Here is a 19,980-nt window from a genome sequence, read left to right on the forward strand (position 1 = left end):
AAGCTTTGCATTGTATTTTCGAGCTCTAGATATATTGACTCCGGTCATTTGTTTTGTTTTGCTTTATCTAGCATAGTGCCGAGGACAAAAACATACGACCTCAAGCAATACCCGGGTTTGATTGCATAGTGGGGTCCAGGGGAAATGCGTACTCCGTACCGATATCCTTATCTTAGATTCTTGGATCTGAACTGAAATAATATCTATTCCCCGCTCGGTCGGGCGTCCTGCATTGTGCGCTGGAAATTTGAGTGTAAGACGACGCTGGCTAGAATGTCAAAAATGCCATTTCAGAGAGGTCAGGCCACGCTTTAGGTATTCCATCCACGGTTGGTGTAACCATCTTTCCTCTGGGTTTCCAGGCTCATATTTAAAGATCATTAATTGCTCAGGGTGAGTCAGACCCGGTCATTGAAGCTGTGGGGCCACTGTGCCCGCATTCTCCAAGGTTGGTTGGGGTTTGTTCCGATCCCCATGCACCCCCACCCCCGGACAACATCCGAGGCATCTGGAAAGATATCGTTGCTCACGTTGACTCAGAACTATATTTAGTTATGGCCCAATCATCTTCAATCATTTTATTAGAGTTAACAGAAAAGTTGTATAGTTGCCGAGGAAAAGTTTAGGCTTTTACTCCTTGCAGTTTATCGGTGGGATCAATGTGTTACCTTAGAGGTAAGGATCACTCGGACGGTCCAATGCGGCGTATTATTGAGGCGGTAAGGAATTTGTTTATGATTAAGTGTTTACATTCCAATGATGGCATGTATATAATGCCCCTGCTGCTCATGGCTGAGTTTGGGTTTTGACCCATCTTACCTACCCGCGCCGACCTAAGCAAGGAGTAACCTCAGTGCAGAGACACAACCAAACACGATGGGATCCATCGACGTGTCCAGAGTCGTTGAGGAACTCACGTCAGAGAGAATATTTCCGTTTGAGAGACCGCAAGAACATGCAGTAGCGCTGTCTCTGATAGATGCCACAACAGTCGATTTTTCAACGTCCTGTGCTATCTGGCTTTGTGAAACACCAGATCAACAAGAGACAGATTTCAACTTATTCAACCACTTTCGCCAGTCACTTCAAATCACACTTAATGCGTATCCACAGTGGACCGGTCATCTGAAGAGTATACACTCTGTCGATCCAGCGGACGTTCGAAGCGAGGCGGCGCATTTTGAGCCTCACGCGCGCCGTTATGGCCGGGTATATGCTCACTATGGCACATCCTCAGATCCCGGGGTAGAGTTTGTGACCGCCGAAAGCCCGTTTACCCTCGAAACGCTCAGCCCAGCTTCAAGAACAACCGAGCATCCGATTTACGACCGCCAAGAGATTTCATTAAAGGATTTCGTTCCATCGGTCGTTGCCGTCAATGCTGTCAGAGAAAAGGATCCAAGTACGCCGGGTCTCTTACCACCTATTATGGCTGTCCAGGTCACCCAGCTCGCCTGTGGAGGATTCGCATTATCAGTGAAGGTTGGCCATCCACTCGCCGATATAACATCGGTAGTCACCTTCGTCAAAGATTGGGCGAGTATCAGCCGTTGGATTCTTTCTGGATCCAAACAACCCACACCAATTCTGGATCCCGTATTCGAGCCAGATCAACTAGATTCCATGGCAGCAGGAGATATTAATGCCGAAACCCCCGATCCTGCCATTCTCAAACAAGTCGCAAGTCTTCCCTTAAATCGGTACGATTGGTGGATCTCGACAGCCGAATGTCCATGGAGACCACTCATTCCCCCAGAATACCGAGATAAAGAGATCCAACCGATCGGCGACTCAATGCCCTGGTCAGAATGGGACTCAGTATCTCCAGTGTCCCACTACTTAATCCATCTCACCCATGCACAAGTCGAAAGTCTCTGGAAAGACGCAGTGAAAGGAAGTCCCCACGAGAGCGGCGCTATCCGAATAAGTCGCCACGACGCGATTCTCGCACACATGATGTCCTGCATCGCTCGCGCCAGGAACCAAAACGAAGATACAGGCCCATTACACTGCGATCTCACAATTGGACTGCGTCCTGCCCTCCATCTTGAAACGAACTTCATAGGTTCACCGAGCATGATAGTCAATGTCGAAATGAGTGGGGTTCAACTTGCCTCATCGAAGATACCCGCACAGGAACGGATACGTACAATTGCGCATAATATCCGCAAGACAATTGACCAGATGACTCGACCTGCTGTTGTCGGCGCCCATCTACATAAGCTATCGTACGAGACATCTCCGCAGCGAATTTGGCAGGCTTTTCTGGGATCGCGACACTTGCTAGTGACGAGCTGGGCTCGAGCTGGTATTTATGATATTGACTTTGGATTGAGCGCGTCGCCGATAATTCGGTTTGCTGAGGGTGTGGTCGCGGATTTGGATGGATGTGCTGTTATTAAAGAGGCTCCCCCTGGAAAGGATAATGGTGATTTAGGTGGTAGTTGGACTGATCACGGCGTTGATGTGTCTCTTCATCTTCGGGCGGAGGATATGGAACGGTTGATAGAGGATCCGCTTCTTCTGCCGTGAGGTGAAACTGAGTTGTTTTATGAAGTGTATTCAGTTTACTTATGAGAAGAATAATCATTCATTCATGCTCATTTTTATCTTGTCGTATTTTCTGATTATCCCTCGTAAATTTGCTTCTCAATTTTCAAATTCAGAACCTCGAATATCCGACATCGCCAATGTGACCAATTGGCCATCATCGTCAACATGGATATCCCAATCTTTCAGAACAAGGTAGTGGTGCATGTCTACTTCAACGCCTCCAATTGACCATTTCCCTGTACAGTGTATTGCTTTGATTATCATAAAATCGGTACCTATTGGTGTATTCCCAGGAAGAAATACGAGTCCCCCGCGCCTGCTGCGAACTATCCTCTGGGCCCGCCGTGGAAGTAAGCTGGAACGAGGCGGCCATTGTCTTCCTGTAACAGCTGTCATTGATTTTGAAATCCGTATATGACTAAAGAAAGTCATTAATAAAAGAGGATAAAGACATAGTAGTAGAAAAAGAGAGGTGAGAGAACGAAGAGGCAAGGAGAACAAACAAAGACGGGCAGTACGTCATATGTAGAATTCTGAGCATTTAACATCATCATAGCATCTTAGCTGTCAAAAGTAGCATGTCGAGTGAACAGTGCAATTGTATATAGCACGGACCAACTCCGATGCCGGATGCGGCATTCCCTGTTGCGGATGCAAGCATATTGGCGGGGGATCTTGATGGGCGGGAGTTATTACATTTAATTTTTACGATAGCACTCTGGGTAATAAAATTGAAAGAAACAGACTTAAAGTACAGATAATAACATAACATACATTAATTGATCAATGGACAGATTTTTTCTTCAAATGTTCGTTCGCTTCCCAATTCCTCCCCCCAATCACACGCGGTTCCTTACTTTGCCCTCGCCAAGCGTCGATTCCCGCGAAAATTTCCATTAAGATATGTAAAGCCCCCGCAATAAAAAGTGTCTGGGCTGCACGATCTCCTGTCTAGCCTCAATTACACTTTCAGACCTTTCTATGCTGTGTTAGATCCCGGGGAAGTTCGAATCGCGCAACCCCTGAGTGCTTGTGTGTGATGTTCCTGTGGGTGGGTACAGTGCAGTTTTTTTCTCAACCCGCCGCAAGTCTCCGTCTCCGTCTCTGTCCCCACGTCGGCAATTCTTGAAACAACTCCTTTTGACCACCTAATTCAACACATGCGATTCGGTCCCTCTCCCTCCAAATCCTCATCCTATCTCACATCCATTCATTCCCTTGTGCCTCTGCACCGAACGCCGCTTCAGGATGACTGAAGATTACGTGCAAGAGGCCGCTACCTCGGTGGCTCCTGATTCCCAACATGCGGGCAATAGGGAATACAAGGCACCAAATGCCATTGACCAGCCGGATGAGACTCTTGATCACTATCATTCTGTTGAGAGTCCGTCGTCGGATTCATCTATGACTAAGGTTATTCAAAATGCCAAAGCGGCGACGGAGAAAGAGCAGAATATGAGCTTGTTACAGGGGATCAAATTGTATCCTAAGGCTGTGGCGTGGAGTATCTTGATCTCAACGTGCATTGTGATGGAGGGGTACGATATCAGTTTAGTCAACAACTTCTATGCATTTCCTCAATTCTGTCAGAAATACGGCACGTTGCAAGCGAACGGATCATACCAGGTGTCGGCGTCGGTAAGCAGGACTCCTTCCCTCTCAGCGATAAGGATTGGCTTTGATCTACAAAATGTGACGTGAGACTAATATCAATTGAATTTGCAGTGGCAATCAGGTCTTAGCAACGGTGCCTACGTCGGCGAGATTATCGGCTTATTTATGAATGGTTGGGCCTCGGAGCGATTTGGATACCGGTACACTATCATGGGGTGTCTCATCCTAGTCACTGCATGGACAGCAATCTTTTTCACAGCACCGAACGTCCAAGCCCTTCTCGCAGCGGAAATCTTGTGTGGTATTCCTTGGGGTGTTTTCCAGACGTTGACCGTCACCTACGCCTCCGAGGTGTGTCCTGTTGCGTTGCGAGGATATCTCACCACCTACGTCAACTTCTGCTGGGGATTGGGTCAATTGATTGGAATTGGTGTGATAAAGGGAATGCTGAACCGACAAGATGAGTGGGCATACCGAATCCCATACGGTCTACAATGGATGTGGCCTTTGCCGCTCTTTATTGGAATTTTCCTTGCGCCCGAGTCTCCATGGTGGTTGGTGCGAAAGGGACGAACAGGTGATGCAAAGAAGTCTCTGGAACGGTTGACAAGCAAGAACCGTGAGACGGACTTCGATCCAGATGAGACGATCGCCATGATGGTTCATACAACCGCGTTGGAAGCGAAAATCACACAAGGAGCTAGTTACTTAGACTGCTTCAAGGGCATTGATCGACGCCGGACGGAGATTGTTTGCATGGCCTGGGCTATGCAAAATCTCAGCGGTAACTCCTTCTCGAACTACTCTACCTACTTTTTAGAACAAGCTGGTCTATCTTCCGACAATTCCTACTCATTTGCAATGGGTCAATACGGAATTAACATGGTCGGTACCTTCGGCGCCTGGTTCCTCATGGCTGTAGGCATTGGTCGTCGGTCACTTATTCTCTACGGACTATGTGGTCTTTGCCTCATGCTTTTCATTATGGGTTTCCTCGGCCTCGTTCCAGAAGCGCACAAGGATTCGGCTTCGCTAGCCACTGGCTCTATGATGCTTATCTGGGCTTTGTTCTACCAATTGACAGTCGGAACAGTCTGTTACTCGCTAGTTGCCGAGCTTTCCACCCGCCGTCTCCAGATCAAGACCGTTGTCCTCGGTCGCTGCCTTTACAACATCGTTGCGATTATCTGTGGTGTTCTCACGCCATATATGCTCAATCCCGGCTCCTGGAACTGGGGCAATTATGCCGGTTTCTTCTGGGGCGGTATCTGCTTCCTGTGCATTATCTATGCATTTTTCCGCATCCCCGAGCCGCGAGGTCGTTCGTTCGCTGAACTGGATCTATTGTTCGAACGCAACGTCAGCGCTCGCAAGTTTGCGACCACTCAAGTTGATGTCTTTGACGAGACTATTGAGGGACGAGTCATCAATGACTATCGGGCGCAGAAGAATGCCCGCAATGACCCGAGTCAAGCAGAGAAGAATGCTGGCTCGGCGTAATGCGATATGTCTCATGTTTATGATTTGGGATTCTTATTTTCATCACTGCATCACATACATATAGAAGCAGAACTTAGAGATATTACTTTCTACAATGTACATAGCATATTCACCTGTATTTAACTTTAATTTACCTAATTAGATTGTTCATCAATGCATTCAAACTTTACCTTCTACTCTAATAAATATACCGAAAGAATTTCGTGCTTAGATACGTGGACATACAAGTTCCAATACTATTGACATGGGTGAACAATTCCATTGTCCCCTCTCGACTAAGCCCTGAATGAGCTCAGCCCCACGATCCGCGGTTGACAGCCGTTGGACCACGCCTTCTCCCGCTGCCCATGCAATCGTTTTTCCATTTCTACACCGGTATCTGCTCTGACCTGGAATCACCTAGGAGAGACCGTTGATTCAGGTCCAGTTTCCGAGTTCTCCAGTGCCCCGATCATCACACAAATCCCAGATCAAATAGGCGGGGTCAGGCGCAGGTCCCACTCTTCTGCAGGATGGACACCACTTTCATCACAATCCATGGCAAGTGATACCCGATTCTCGCGTCTAACCCATAAGCCATAAGCACCAATCAGCATTCCTTAACGAGTTGTCGGGACCGCCAAACGCTCCTTCTGTAGGTACTTAAAGTTAACCTTACTAACTGACACACAGATCTCTCGCGCGATGCATCGATCCGTTATTCCTCTGACAGCATCCAGATTGTGCTCGGCTATAAGCCGCATGAGGTGCTGAATCGGTCATGTTGGGAATACTTTCATCCGCAGGAACTTCCTTTTGCGCGTAGTGTGCATGGTCGGGGTGTGAGGCTTGATAGGGCTGCTGTGTTGAATTATTGTTCGATTCGGCATAGGGATGGGCATTGGGTTGGGTGTGAATGTGTCTTTACTGTTGTTTATGATGTGTTGATTGCTAGTACGACGGTTTATAGCCGTGGGAAGGGTACTCAGAGTATGTGGATTGTGTTCTCATCTCAGGATTATGATTGATTGCTTGATGCGATGCCATCATGTTGCTTGTGCAGTGCTAACTTGATTTCAGAACGCGCTGTCGATGCCCCTATTGTCCGACAGCTTTTTGAATCCTCACCTAATGACCCACGCTACCACATGCTTACATTCATATCCAGAAAATTCTCACAGCGACTCGATGAGCCGCTCCACGAGCCACGCGCAGCTATGTTCGTTAACAGATTTACCCGCACCGCGACGATCATGTACGCGACCAGTGGCGTATCACAGATCCTCGGAATAAGCCCAGAGCAACTCATGTCGAAAAGCTTCTTCTACTGCATTCAAGAGAGTTGTCTAAGAGATGCGGTGCGGTGCCTCGAAAGCGCAAAAGCGAACGACTCGATCGCCTATCTGAGATTTTGGTTCCGGAACCCAATGCAAGACGAGCATCCCGATTTCACTCGGCATGGGCTAGCCGCATACTCAGATCCAATCCCTCCACTTGAACTGGAGGCAGTTGTTTCGTGTACTTCAGACGGATTAGTTGTGATTCTTCGTCGGGCTCGATCCCCAATTCCAACAACTAGTACTGAACCACCGCGCCCTGTGCCTGTTTATTCAAATGGGATCTTTGCAGCACCGTGGGCACTTGAGCCGGTTTACTCGTACGGTTCATCTTCGCATGCACAGGAGAATACAGCGCCACACACGGTTTATCCAGAGGTTAAGACTACGATGTGTAGAGACGACCACTCCTCTTCATCTGCTTATACACCAAGCACCTCTGCTCATACTCTCTCAGCTCCTCAACCCCAGCCTCAGAGCAAGGCTGAGGGCTCCAACGGCCCACAGGCACATGATCTCATGGACACTATTCGTGATGTTGCTGTCTTTGCATGGGGTATTGTGGGAATCAACCGATCGCTTGAACAGTACAAACTCGGAACCCCAAGTGGCAACGCTCACCCCGAAGAAGAGATGATGGATGGAAGCTGGGACAATAAAACCGCGAGAGTGGAGGATGACTGGGAAAATGACGCTGCGGCGGGCCGTGGCTGGGAATAAGATTTCGTGACATTCCATGCGAACAATCGAGATACATTTCTACCAGTTCAGCGAAATAGTATTGCATTACAAAGGGGATTGATAAAGTTCTTAGTACGGTGTACCGGCCTATATCTTATTTATTCATGTGACCATTCAGGCTTCTTCTTTTCAGCAAAGGCAGTCATACCTAATATCACGTTAGCAACTTTGTGCCTTCCAAAATCCCTCCACCTCATCCATCATCCATGGGTAACAAGCAACTTACCAATCTTCTGATCCTGACTCCCAAACAACCCATGAAACAATCTCCTCTCATACTCCACCCCCTCCCTCAACGAAAGCTCCTGACTCTTATTCACCACCTCCTTCGCCGCAACAGTAGCAACGCGACTATAACCCGCAATCTTCTCGGCCGTCTTAAAAGCAACATCCATCAACTCCGCATGACCCCCCTCCACAACCTCCGCCGCAACACCCCACTCCGCAGCCTCCTTCCCACTAAAGTTCTTCCCTGTAAGAATAAGTTCCATAGCCTTACTCTTCCCCACTGCATTGGTGAGGCGCTGCGAGCCGCCCGCGCCAGGAATGACGCCCAGCTTTATCTCGGGCTGTCCGAATGTTGCGTTGGTGGAGGCGTAGATTATATCGCACATTAGGGCGAGTTCGCAGCCGCCGCCGAGGGCGTAGCCTGATACTGCTGCGATAACGGGGGTGCGGATGTTTGTGAGGTGGGACCAGGGGGCTATGAAGTTGGAATTGTAGGCTGAGGCGAAGGTTAGGGGGGCCATTTCTTTGATGTCGGCGCCGGCTGGTAGAGAGGGTATTATGTTAGCTTTGTTAAGATTGGATTGGAGAGATAATTTGATTTGAATTCAATTCGGATTCAGGATTATCTTACCTGCGAAAGCCTTCTCGCTTCCCGTAATCACAATTGCACCGATATCCTTATCAGCATCATACTTGCTCAGAGCATCATTGAGCTCAGTAAAAAGAGGACTGCAGAGCGCATTCAGAGCTTTGGGTCGATTAAGTGTAACTAATTGACATAATCAGATTAGACATATTTCCCAATTGACTTCAATGTATTCCGTGCGGTATGGGTATTGCTCACTCAATCCGACACCAGGCTTCGGGGACGAAGTGAGGATGTGCTCGTAGCTTGGCCCGGATGAGTAGGGGCGCGCTCTGGCAAGGAAAGATGTGAGGGGGACAGATGTCCGGGAGTTGACTAGACGGGCGCAGCGACGAGCAAACATTCTGATTGTGTTTCGTAGCTGTTTTGTAGCTTTGTTGAGTATCCGGGAAAGTTGGTGATGGGAAAGGGATGGTATGGGTATGATGTAGATGATCCCCGCTAGACCGGGAAAGGGCCGAAGTTAACCGTCCCGAGGTATAGCTGCCGCTCCATTCTGCAGAAGGGATTTTGTAAGTTCCTTTATGAACCATTATGCGAATTGGGACGTTGGTGCTTTTTAAGATTGCGATGAATGTACTTTCAAGGAAAGGATTATGCATTTCATATAATTTTAGTAGGTTATCGCCAAATCCATTAATTCAAGGCCCATTCGAATGATTTCACGTGTTATCATGACTAAGCGGTGGAACATTCGGCCTTGAGAATCAGGAAACAGTCCACACTGGTGCCTCAGGCTCTACACGTATAGCGTCAACCTGACATGTTGATCAACTCACACCACTATGGGATCCAATTCTTCGTTTTCTGTTTCGAATTTTCTCAAAAGTGAGAATGCAAATTATATGCAATTCCAGGGTTTTACATATTTGGTTGATTCGGTCGCTCTCTTGCTTGACGGGTCCCAACTTCGAAACTTGCAGTGGTTGCATAGTATTTCATTTCTACTGGATATCGACTACATACAAAACCACATTTACGCCGTACCGAATCGATATAGTCAGCAACATGATCAATAAAAAATCTTCATTAAGGCTTTCACGGCATCTTGAATGAAATCTTCTTGTACATCGATATTACGCTATCCAGGGCTCGGTTAGGCGGCGCTCTGTTCTTTACTGACATCATTGCTCTACCATTCCTCAGGGCCTGAATGTCTATGCGTACTATACCCCTCAATTGCTACGTCTTGGATAGTAAAATTTGTTTGGATAACTGCACACTAGTACGCTAGCCAACAACGAAAAGCACGTCACTGCTCTATTTACTTACAACCCCGCATGGAAGTCATCGGACAATGGACCCAAATCTAGTCAAAGTCTGGTTCCTTCCAAAATGTATTGTATATGTCACTAATTATAGACTCGATTGAGTTTTTTCAACAGCTTCTCATCAGAAACTGGATTGAAGATCTTCATTGCTCCATCCCATTAATGAAGAGTCAATGACTCATATATGTTGGAATTTGGTAGTTATGTTCAAGTGAATCAAACATAACTCTATGCTATGTATTGGCAAGCGTGCCAGCGAGGATTTGCCCCCCGGGGCCCCAGGAAACCTTGGCTTACGAAGTGTAAATCCACTATCATACTATTCAAGTTCCAATCCCCTCCAAAACTTCATATTGTTGCGTTCAACCCCAAGCCTGAGTCATTCTAACTGAAAATGCTGATATGGACACCACAGAATCCCTTCACTCAAAATGCACAGCCTTCGGATACCACATTACGTGCAAACTATATTCTTGATAACAAAGTACACACGCTCAAGGTTGAAGGAATTCTTCAAATGCCCAGTCGATCGACGCTTGAATGGTGATGGGTTGACAGTCAATCAGATACAGCTGCCTATTTTGGATGAAGGTATAGCATGTTAACCCCACCATATTCAACCATGGTTTACTACCCAGCCAATACCCTTCCAACACGAGAAGCGGGTATTGCCGACTTGCGAAGATCAGGCCTAATCGGTTGTTGGAGGACTTCCAACTCATCCTGGGCGCCACTTTAACCAAGCTAATTACCCCATTCCCTTGAGGGGTTCCAGTTTAGCGACGCACTTAACCAAATTTGACAGCTAATTAACAGGATCTGAAAAGAACAAACCAGTGGCTACAACTGAGACAATGACGTCTGCTATGTCTATAGATCTGCCCAGGTGCCATTAAGGTTTCGCTTTCGCTTTCTCTCTCTTTGGTGCTTGTATAGCTGTCCCAAATTATGCTGCTTTAACTGACGGACCTCAGCTATAAAGAGCCAGCTCAGGTATGATCAATTTCTTTTTGTTTCTTTTTTTTCTCATTCAGATTAACATTGAATTTATCAAACAAAGGCTATCATCACTATACTTTCTAGTATTCTTTTATCTCGGACAAAATGAAGTCCGTTCTCACTCTTGCTACTTTGTCTGCCACTGCTCAGGCTTTGGTAAGTCGAGGGGATAGCTGCTGTTTTCACCTAAGCAGCCCTTCGGGCCCCGTCGGCCAGCTGAGCGATGGTCAGAATCGTATTGGCGACAATAGCCTAGATGCTGCCGAGTACTGTATCAGCTCAGATGGTTCCATCACGGATGGTAACGGCCGTGGCTGTATTTTGACCCGTAAGGCATTCCATCTACAATGTTAAACCGAACCCCAACTGACAGGCCACAGCACCAACCACTCAATTCCAATGCGACGAGGGTGCTACCCCTACTCCAGGCTTCTCCATCAGTCCCTCTGGCGAGCTTGAATACAAGGGCAGCCCCGACTTTATTTCATGTCAGACTGGTCAAAATGGTGGCATGAACATCTATACTACCGACAGCAATGACTTGAGTCAGTGTTCTACTGTCACGCTGACGGCAGACTCATGCCATAGTCCCAGCCCGCCTTCCAGCACCACCTGCGGAACAACTCTAACTTCTGGAAATTTTGAGTTCCCTCATTTAATCATTCCCATCGACTCCAGCTCCCCAGGCACTGCTAGTGGCACCTCATTCAACGGCAAGGTGACATCTACCATTTCTAGTATCTTCAACTTCGATATCCCGCAGTCTGACTCCGGGAAGACATGCAGTCTGGTCTTTCTGTTTCCCGAAAAGGCTGACCTGGAAACCTCCAGCTACACCTTCAGTGGAGATGGAAAGGTTGATGTCTCCGAGCTCTCTGGTCCTGCGTCTAGCTCGACTACTTTTAATAACGCACCGTCTGTCTCGAAGGACCTGGGCGATATCACCCTCTCGCCCGGGAACTCTTACGTTGTTTCGACCTTTTCGTGTCCCGCTGGTAAAGCAATTGCATTTGAGATGAAGGATGCCGGCAGTACTAGCCTGGACTTCTTTCAAGATTATAACCCCTCCCCGTAAGTCACATATTCGGCAAAAATATTGGTGGATTTTACTGACTGCTGGTTAGATTGGGTCTTTACATCACTGTTTGTTGAAACAGCTGAATGCCTTAACACCGTCTTTTGCGTAGTTTTTTTCTCTTTTTTTCTCGTTTGTTCCTTCTTTTTATTGGAATGTGGCCCTCGTTAACTTACCATCTAATCAAAGTCCCTTGTATGTAAGCATCACTAGTTCCTTCGTCCTAGTAATTCAACAAATGCTCTTCTTGAAGATAAATTCTACGTTCTCCGTACACATAATGGAAAGACAAGGTAAAGGTACTGCAATTTGTCGCAAAATATTCTTTTTTCTAAGTTTTCATTCCGTAAGTTCACCTCCGGAGTTGAACCGTGACCGTTCCATTCAATTCATCCCGTATATAAACTTGAATGTCCCCCGCAAATACCACCAGTCTTCCAACTAAGGTTCAAATCATATTCCCGGCCAAGTATCCCACTCAAGCGACTCCTTGCTATGATTTATAGGACAAATAGACGTATACAGTGCCTTCAGGTAAACCTTCTCCACGCCATCGGGAAACTGTTCAATATCGCGCTTGACCAGTGGCGCGTAGTAAAAAAAGCGGCACATATCCAGGAGACACCGAATATTCATATTTTGTTGATAGTCCATGTTAAAGCTCATAAACGCTTCTTCAAGCCTGATCATCGTGGCTATCAATCCTTGTGTAGATAGTCTCTCCAGACCCGTACTTGCGGCTAAACAATTGTCTTCGGCCGCGTGAAGACCACGCAGTCGTTTAATCGCCAGCCTGAGGTAGTCGTAACCATTATACAGAGGCCCCATTCCGACTTCAGGTTTATATTTGAGATTAAAGAGATTTGGGTCGAAATGCTCCAGCGTGTCACCACGCCAGGAACGAGGTACATGGATGAAGGGACCAAGAGTTGAAGGGGAGCCTGGGTGATGCAGTAATGACGCGGGAATTGTGAGACTCGGATCATTTTCATTAACAGTATCGCGAGGCTCAGAGCGATCACGATAGGAATTAGGGCTCTCGGAAGCGTTGGAAGCCATCGGAGGCAGAGTGAAGATCTGGCTTGGACGACCGTGTGTCGATGAGCTCCATGATTATTTTGAGGTAGGAAAAATACTCACCCGAGGAAGGAATATCTCTGCTAATTTTTCAATATCAAATGTAAGAGTTTGAGAGGAAGGAAATTGAAGAGATTGAAGAGATCGGAGAGGGGGGATGGATGGACGAATGATGAGAGGGAGAGTGATAGATGCATAGAGGAGAGAGGGAAGTGATGGAACGAACGCCAAAATAGACAAAAATGAACATCATGATATTCATGGATCCTGAGGATAACTCCAGAGTGAATGCAAAGAATTGAATTCTGAATAGCTATTGTCAGTTCCTGCCTGCCTTCAATATATTCAGAATCCGGAGCGTGATATTGAAAGCTTAGCATGTCAAATCTGCCGTTGAGCTACCTCGGGTGCTCCTAAATACTTCAAGGGCCTACGGCCCAGCGTTATGTATGACGATTATTATCTCTTATATAAAGATATCAACCCTAGGTCCGAGGAGAATAAAGAGGGTAGAAGGACGCTTATCTGCGATTTAGTTCAGACCTGTATATAGGACTATCAATTGACGAAGGAGGGTTGTTTTGGCGTATATTCCATAATAGCATAGTCGCATATAATTATCATTTCTTTCCACTCTGATCAAGACGCAGGTACTGCTGAATGAGGTCTTTCATAGTATCTTGAAATGACACAAACTGCCAACCAAAAGCTCTCTCCGTGCTCTCGGCCTCAAGCCTCCACTTGATTGCTTGCAGCGATCCCTCCATAGGTAACTTCTTGCTCGAAACTTCATCTGGGAAGAATTCTCGACAGATAGCCTGAACATCTCTGTCCCAAATGACTCCATCTGGTGTATCAGATGACAAGATATACTCAGAGTTTCCTGGTACGAGACCTCTATCTACTGCGTCAATATGAGCTTTCGCAACATCGGCAACATGGACAGGAGTCCCGACAAAGGGGAAAGAGGAATTCAACGAGGCGTCCAGCGCAGGCGCAAGGACGTTAGCCCTTGCCCCTTGACGGAGGCCATCGGAAGTCGCAGCAGGGTCAAAGTCAAGGCGAGTGTCGGGACCTAGTACAACTGATGGCAACAAATTGACGAAGTCAAAATGCGGCTGTGATTTGCGTACGAAAACGCTTGCAGCAGTTCGAGCAAGGCCCTTAGAGGCCCAGTATGCCTCCATCGCAGTTTCATATGGCCCATCTAGCTCGTGATTGATGTCGTTGGCTGAATATTGAATTAGCGTATATCTTCTGACTAATAAAGCTGGACTGATCTCACCATAATACAGTCTTTCTGTGTCTGGGCTCATATTCCATGAGAATGGAATTAGTGTTACGCCTGAAATATTGTCAGTTTCATAATTCCAAAATAAACAGTCAATCTCACCCACAAGAAGAAGTTAACACCACGCGGTGAACGGATGGCGTACGGGCGGCCGCTTCCAAGACGGTCGTAACCATGTCAACAGCCGGCTTAACAATCCCCCCGACGAAATCTTCAGCCTATTCGAAAAAATCAGCATGAAATAAGGAAGGAAGCGGAAGATAGGAGCAGTTACCGAAAAAGCCAGAGGTGATGCAAGATGAACTATAACAGTGATTCCGTTGAGATGTTGGAAAAATGCATCCTCTTTGAGAAAATCCGAGATAATAACAATGTCAAGTTTTCCTTGCTCAAGGCTAGATGCGATGGTAGGATTTCTTTTCAAATCGATGATCGATGATTGTCTTCTAATCGCTGCGCGAACACGATAGCCCCTTTGGAGAGCAAGAATAAGTGTTTGGTAGCCGATATACCCAGTCACACCCGTAATCTAGGGCCAGTGTTAGAGCCATAAATTCTGGATAATAATTCAGTGCCGGGTGATACTTGCTTACCAGAATACGCTCTTTGTCCATTTGAGTCGCCATGTTAACTGCCTTTGAGTTGGGAATTTGAAAAAGGGGAGATGTGAGAATAAAATATTTAGTAGAAACTTTGTGGCTGATGTGTGTAAGCAGTAATCGAAACCCGGAATTCCAGGCTCCAGGCTCCAGACTCCCTTTCAACCCCCACTCGGGCACCTTGGCGCTCTCTTTGGATCTGCATTTTTAGACATCCCCACTTGCGACCGATCCACGGAGCATAGCTGATTCAATAGCATGAGTAGATTCCGCTGATTTTGAGAGTGACCTCGTTCAAATTGGAACACACCTCAGTGGAATCTCTATTCTTCTCGTTGAAATAACGAGTTTTTGAGCGAGGTTAGGGCGAGAGTATGAAGGAGACTATAATCTGGAGTGGCTCGGCGCATCATAGATTGACGGCCCGGGCCCGGCATCAGCCAGCTTGACTAAGCAACCCGGAATTCCGGGCTCAACGCCATCCAGACGGACTTTATATCTTTTCCAGCATAATGCCATCCTAGCATGACTTACTCCGGGTAATTGGCCAGCTAGTTAGCCAGAGCTCCGGTACAGTATGGAGGTACGATCTACAGATGCAAAGAACGGGTGTGCCTCATGCGGGGTTCAGTTCAATCATCGTGAGTCTCTAGATTTACCCTTCTCATCTTCACCTTTTCTTTGTCAAAAAAGTGCTGTATTTTGATTCATCGCACTCGCAGGTTCATCGCTCATTCGCCATATGAGAAACAAATGCAACAAAAATAAAGTAGAGAGACGGAAATCCTGCGCTCAATGTGTTGCAAATAAGTCGAAGTGCAATCTGAAGCGCCCCACTTGCTCACGTTGCGCTTTGCGCCAGACTCCTTGTGTATATACTAGCCTCAGCATAGAACAGGCCGAGGAACCCCCATCGCTCCGAGTTGCGAGTACCACCCTTGGCTTTGGTCTTGATACCACACAAAATTTCCAACCCCAGCATCCCTCATCAAAATTCGACACGGCTTTGTTTGAACCCTTTTTTGCCGACTTTGAATCCTGGTCCCCATTGCAGCCCTCGGAGCTTGCCCTGCGGCCTACTCAATCCACAGACGGGCGGGAGATGCTAGAGTTTATGGACCCCATCACCTGCGCGTCTCCTGGATTTGCCCAGTCTGGATTAAGTCAAGAGTATGAATCAATCTTCGACTCAAATTCAGTTGCTTTAGCAAATCATAGCATGGAACTTATATTTCGAGTTCTTCGAACATGGCCTCAGATGTTGGCTGAAGGCTTTCAGGATCCACCTATATTTCATTCTACACAGCTGAGCTCACAGGCGAAGCTCCCGCGACCGCTAGCAACTTGCATTACTTTGGCGAAGATGTGGCATGGGCAATGCCCGGGCGCCGAAGACATGGTCCGTGCTACGATACTACAGGAACTCGACCAGGTCATTAAAAAGGTTGGTTCTTCATGGTAATTCAACATTTGGAGCTTGGCTGAGTGCAGATCCGGATATAGTCCGAAGAATCAGACGAAGAAATGCTTCTAGCCAGCTTACAAGCAGTCGTCATGTACACGATTATCCTACTATCTCCATCTGCGGACTCTCAAAACGAACGCACGAATGATGACATCGTCTTTCGCAAAGTTGAGTTCTTTGTTTGGCACGTCGTTCGTGGAGGTCTTTTTCTCTCAGAGGAACGGGCACAGACAAGGCCTTCTTGGGTAGCCTGGATACATGTCACCTCTAAGCGACGCGCAATACTCACGTTATATCTCCTTCATTGGGCATATTCTGTTTTACATAAAGTGCCGTGTTTTGATTGTAGAGATCTAGGCTTCATGCCAGCCCCAGCGCCAAAGGCTCTCTGGCAGGCACATACTGAACATGAGTGGAACACGAAATACATACTCTGGCTTGGGAGATGGAGTGGTCATATTTATCTGCAGGCAGAATTTGGTCATATATCGCCGGGCGCAGTTTTGAGCACCAGAGCAGAAAGATGGTTGGGAGAGGCTGATGAATTTGCATTTATTATGGCATCAATCCGTAAGTCATTTCTCTGATTGCTTAAACCCTGGATGAATGAACTGACACATGTGGAAGTCAATGCAACGGACTTTGAACCCCCTGGGTATAAAGAGCGTGAAAAGCCGACTATTACCTAGATTCATCAGCAGCCTGCCCTATATTCTATTTCTTTACCGTTAACTTAGTGATACCCGAAGACTTTTTGGAATGAAAGAGAATAATTTTCAATGTAATTCGCTCTCCACTAGTAGGATTACTGACATAAGTCCTTTGTGTGAATGCCATAGACTACAGAAGATTGTTCGAAAGCCCTAAAGGGTCGGAGACGCAGCTAAAACCCATTTCAAAATTTCAAAATTTAATCACATCGGTGTGCTCATCCAAATGTAGTGAAAGCCGCATTCTCGCCCTTCAGCTCGTCAAGGCAAATATCAAAGTTCATGTTGAGAATGGAAAAATCACCACGCGGAATGCCCACCATATTGGTTTGGCGGGAGGAAATCATCCACTTGACATGGTCTCCATCATTGACCTTCACAAGCTTGTCAAAATATCTTGCGTCCGCAAAAAATGTTTTGTGAACGGAGAAATGACCAGCAGAACAGTAAGTGGTAGCTTCTGCGGTATTACCCCCAGTCAGATGTATTGCTCGAGTCGTCAAGGCATGAAAGGTGCCAATGTGTCCGTTCGCTTTCTGTAGGCCCGCGATGACAGAGTCGACTCCTTGCAGCTGCCCAAGTGAGCGTGGATAGTCAGCAAGGCAATCTTCGGTGAAGAAATTTCTGAGGTTCTGAAAGTTCTTGCTATCGAATGCGATAACGACACCGGAGATTGTGCTCCTGATGAGCTCGAGGTTGGATAGGGGTGTTGCCATAGTCTTGGTGGTGAGGGAAAAGCCAATTTCGTAATTGGTAAAGTGGGTGGAACAAATGGATGGTTTGGGGTAACAGTGAATTGTAATTTCGAAAATCTTCAAACTTCTGCTGAACACATCTGTATATGTGCAAGGCATGACCGAGAGAGAAGGGAGAGGACAAGTTCACAGACACTGGGGGTCACTTATATACTAGAAGAGACTCGATCATGGGCTCACATGACCATTAGAGACACATATATAATAGGTTCTCCGATAACTTGAAGTTCAAGTTGAAATATTGAGAAAAGTCACAATGATGAGTAGTTGACCCTACGTTACATATGCCACTTCTAGCGCTTGAGATCCATACTACATTTCAAAATCAGTCCATTTCGCCTGAAAAATGCCTCGTTGAACTTTTTGAAATCTCAATTGTAGTTTACGAATCCAAATATGACCTTGGAGCTATATATGTGCTGCTGGAAGCGGAACTCCAAGTTCTGGAATATTACTTTGAGTGAGATGCTACATTGTGCCCAAAACTTCATTCGGATTGGAAATATCTGATCTAGCAGTAAGCGCCGGATAATAAAGTCTGATTAAAAGCTGTTGCAGCTAGAAATCTTTGATCTGCGTCATTGGTATAGCGTGAAGAAATTCCTTTCCAAAAATTGCCACAGGTGTTTGGAATCCTTTTCCCATCTCATTTCGCAAAACGCGCCTTGCCGCTTCCACTGATGCCAAACAGGTAAAAGTGTATCCATTGAGAGTATGCAGAACCGCCCGGTGAGTAATTCCTTCCTCCGAAGTCACAATGGCCGCCGCGTGATAGGGCGATGCGTCTCTCTCTGCAGTAGACGGACCATCAGGAAGTAATGCAATATCGCCAGTTGAAAAACTATTACCAGATGCATGGGCAAACGTCCGAATATTTGCAATATGAGATGATTTTGAGATGGTTAGCAGGTCAGGTAGTGTAACTGGAAATGACGCGACACTCCCATTCCCATCATCAAAATCAAAATCGGCAGTTTTGTTGGTGTCTTGTTCAACTAGCCTTCCATCTATAAGCTGGAGACATCCGTCTTTCATATTCGAAGCGCTAATGGCCGATCCTCGTGACATTGATCCAGCCACATGAAGGGCGATGTCGATCGTCTTAGGACTTTTGACTTGATTGATGACATGACTAGCGAGACAGCCCAGCATGGCGACGCTCCCACCACATCCGGGTAGAAGCATGATACCAGCTTGCTGGGCCGCTTCGTCGTACTGCTGTGCTTGTTGATAGCTTGCAATTTCTGCTGAGATATCGAGATAGTGTGTTCCGCTCCGTATGCAGGCTTCCAAAAGGGGCTTTGCGGTTGGTAAATAGGGACCAGCGCAGTTCAGGATGACAAGGGTATCTTTCAAAATTGAATCAAGGATAGAATTTTCGTGTAGGTCGGACACGTAGTAAGGAACTTGAAGTCGAGATGCTAGATCCTTAAGCGTCGACTCTGTTCTTCCAGCGATCGCAAAGTCCAAGCCGATACTCTTCGCACGCTCACTGATTATATGGCCAGTATAGCCCGTCGCGCCATATATAAGTAAAGGAGACATGGTAAGTTGATGGATGAATTTAGTAGTTACTGCGTACCGATCGACCTTTATAGATGTACTTTATACTTGGTGCGGACTCGATCTTAAAGCTGAACCAGTACACAAGCTCGGAGTTCCGGGCTTGATCCGGGCTTCAGTTATACCAAAATCGGTTCCAAAGAACAATTCCGAAAGTTGTTGAACTAAAACCAAGGAGAATAAAGATAATAATCCAACCTAAGTAATTGATTGGGTCACAGGTTTGAAAAGATTTCAAGAATAGCCCCAGTCGCCGAAAACATGCACTCCATATCTAGAGTTGAGCGCGATTATGGACATGGAAATGATGTGTGAGCTTCATTGTCCAACAGCCCAATATTTGACTCGTAATCATGCTTCGAACTCGCATAATTCTTCATCTCGTTATGAGATCGCACCTCTTGTGCGAGATTGGGGATTTACGCGTTGAATCTCGAACGGTCCAGGCATCAGCGGGGTAAAAATCAAAGTAAAGCATGCACGAGGGGTCAGGTGATCCTCTGTCCACGCTCACCGATACATTCCGCGTCTAGTAACGTTTACCATCTAGAAGAAGGGGCTTGAGAGCCTCAACAAG

The 19,980-nt window shown here is 46.7% G+C and overlaps 11 protein-coding genes across 11 annotated transcripts; 5 read left to right on the plus strand and 6 right to left on the minus strand.

Moving 5' to 3' along the window:
* Nucleotides 1-876: 876 nt before the first annotated feature.
* Nucleotides 877-2,532, plus strand: N7478_008286 (transferase family protein; the record flags this gene model as incomplete). The annotated part of the gene is made up of 1 exon (XM_056924500.1): nucleotides 877-2,532. The coding sequence occupies one exon, from the start codon at nucleotides 877-879 to the stop codon at nucleotides 2,530-2,532; it is 1,656 nt and encodes a 551-aa protein (XP_056777226.1).
* A 117-nt stretch (nucleotides 2,533-2,649) lies between these two features.
* N7478_008287 (uncharacterized protein) lies at nucleotides 2,650-2,926 on the minus strand (the record flags this gene model as incomplete). Its single annotated transcript, XM_056924501.1, has 2 exons — nucleotides 2,650-2,789; nucleotides 2,857-2,926. The coding sequence occupies 2 exons, from the start codon at nucleotides 2,924-2,926 to the stop codon at nucleotides 2,650-2,652; spliced, it is 210 nt and encodes a 69-aa protein (XP_056777227.1).
* An 875-nt stretch (nucleotides 2,927-3,801) lies between these two features.
* On the plus strand, nucleotides 3,802-5,667 carry N7478_008288 (putative MFS alpha-glucoside transporter; the record flags this gene model as incomplete). The annotated part of the gene is made up of 2 exons (XM_056924502.1): nucleotides 3,802-4,191; nucleotides 4,279-5,667. 2 exons carry the CDS (start codon nucleotides 3,802-3,804, stop codon nucleotides 5,665-5,667), a joined length of 1,779 nt encoding a protein of 592 aa, XP_056777228.1.
* Nucleotides 5,668-6,014: 347 nt separating this feature from the next.
* On the plus strand, nucleotides 6,015-7,703 carry N7478_008289 (PAS domain-containing protein; the record flags this gene model as incomplete). The annotated part of the gene is made up of 4 exons (XM_056924503.1): nucleotides 6,015-6,042; nucleotides 6,340-6,556; nucleotides 6,617-6,636; nucleotides 6,727-7,703. The coding sequence occupies 4 exons, from the start codon at nucleotides 6,015-6,017 to the stop codon at nucleotides 7,701-7,703; spliced, it is 1,242 nt and encodes a 413-aa protein (XP_056777229.1).
* Nucleotides 7,704-7,822: 119 nt separating this feature from the next.
* On the minus strand, nucleotides 7,823-8,941 carry echA (enoyl-CoA hydratase echA; the record flags this gene model as incomplete). The annotated part of the gene is made up of 4 exons (XM_056924504.1): nucleotides 7,823-7,872; nucleotides 7,951-8,493; nucleotides 8,584-8,721; nucleotides 8,797-8,941. 4 exons carry the CDS (start codon nucleotides 8,939-8,941, stop codon nucleotides 7,823-7,825), a joined length of 876 nt encoding a protein of 291 aa, XP_056777230.1.
* A 2,032-nt stretch (nucleotides 8,942-10,973) lies between these two features.
* Nucleotides 10,974-11,943, plus strand: N7478_008291 (uncharacterized protein; the record flags this gene model as incomplete). Its single annotated transcript, XM_056924505.1, has 2 exons — nucleotides 10,974-11,196; nucleotides 11,249-11,943. 2 exons carry the CDS (start codon nucleotides 10,974-10,976, stop codon nucleotides 11,941-11,943), a joined length of 918 nt encoding a protein of 305 aa, XP_056777231.1.
* Nucleotides 11,944-12,396: 453 nt separating this feature from the next.
* N7478_008292 (uncharacterized protein) lies at nucleotides 12,397-13,002 on the minus strand (the record flags this gene model as incomplete). Its single annotated transcript, XM_056924506.1, has 1 exon — nucleotides 12,397-13,002. One exon carries the CDS (start codon nucleotides 13,000-13,002, stop codon nucleotides 12,397-12,399), a length of 606 nt encoding a protein of 201 aa, XP_056777232.1.
* A 638-nt stretch (nucleotides 13,003-13,640) lies between these two features.
* Nucleotides 13,641-14,937, minus strand: N7478_008293 (NAD(P)-binding protein; the record flags this gene model as incomplete). Its single annotated transcript, XM_056924507.1, has 5 exons — nucleotides 13,641-14,251; nucleotides 14,306-14,365; nucleotides 14,418-14,529; nucleotides 14,586-14,840; nucleotides 14,905-14,937. 5 exons carry the CDS (start codon nucleotides 14,935-14,937, stop codon nucleotides 13,641-13,643), a joined length of 1,071 nt encoding a protein of 356 aa, XP_056777233.1.
* A 550-nt stretch (nucleotides 14,938-15,487) lies between these two features.
* N7478_008294 (uncharacterized protein) lies at nucleotides 15,488-16,962 on the plus strand (the record flags this gene model as incomplete). Its single annotated transcript, XM_056924508.1, has 3 exons — nucleotides 15,488-15,551; nucleotides 15,804-16,354; nucleotides 16,414-16,962. 3 exons carry the CDS (start codon nucleotides 15,488-15,490, stop codon nucleotides 16,960-16,962), a joined length of 1,164 nt encoding a protein of 387 aa, XP_056777234.1.
* Nucleotides 16,963-17,303: 341 nt separating this feature from the next.
* N7478_008295 (nuclear transport factor 2 family protein) lies at nucleotides 17,304-17,801 on the minus strand (the record flags this gene model as incomplete). Its single annotated transcript, XM_056924509.1, has 1 exon — nucleotides 17,304-17,801. The coding sequence occupies one exon, from the start codon at nucleotides 17,799-17,801 to the stop codon at nucleotides 17,304-17,306; it is 498 nt and encodes a 165-aa protein (XP_056777235.1).
* Nucleotides 17,802-18,398: 597 nt separating this feature from the next.
* On the minus strand, nucleotides 18,399-19,385 carry N7478_008296 (saccharopine dehydrogenase family protein; the record flags this gene model as incomplete). The annotated part of the gene is made up of 1 exon (XM_056924510.1): nucleotides 18,399-19,385. One exon carries the CDS (start codon nucleotides 19,383-19,385, stop codon nucleotides 18,399-18,401), a length of 987 nt encoding a protein of 328 aa, XP_056777236.1.
* Between the last annotated feature and the right edge of the window lie 595 nt (nucleotides 19,386-19,980).

Source organism: Penicillium angulare (genome assembly GCF_028827245.1).
Source record: "Penicillium angulare strain IBT 27051 chromosome Unknown utg000005l_segment0_segment0, whole genome shotgun sequence".
Lineage (NCBI taxonomy): Eukaryota > Fungi > Ascomycota > Eurotiomycetes > Eurotiales > Aspergillaceae > Penicillium > Penicillium angulare.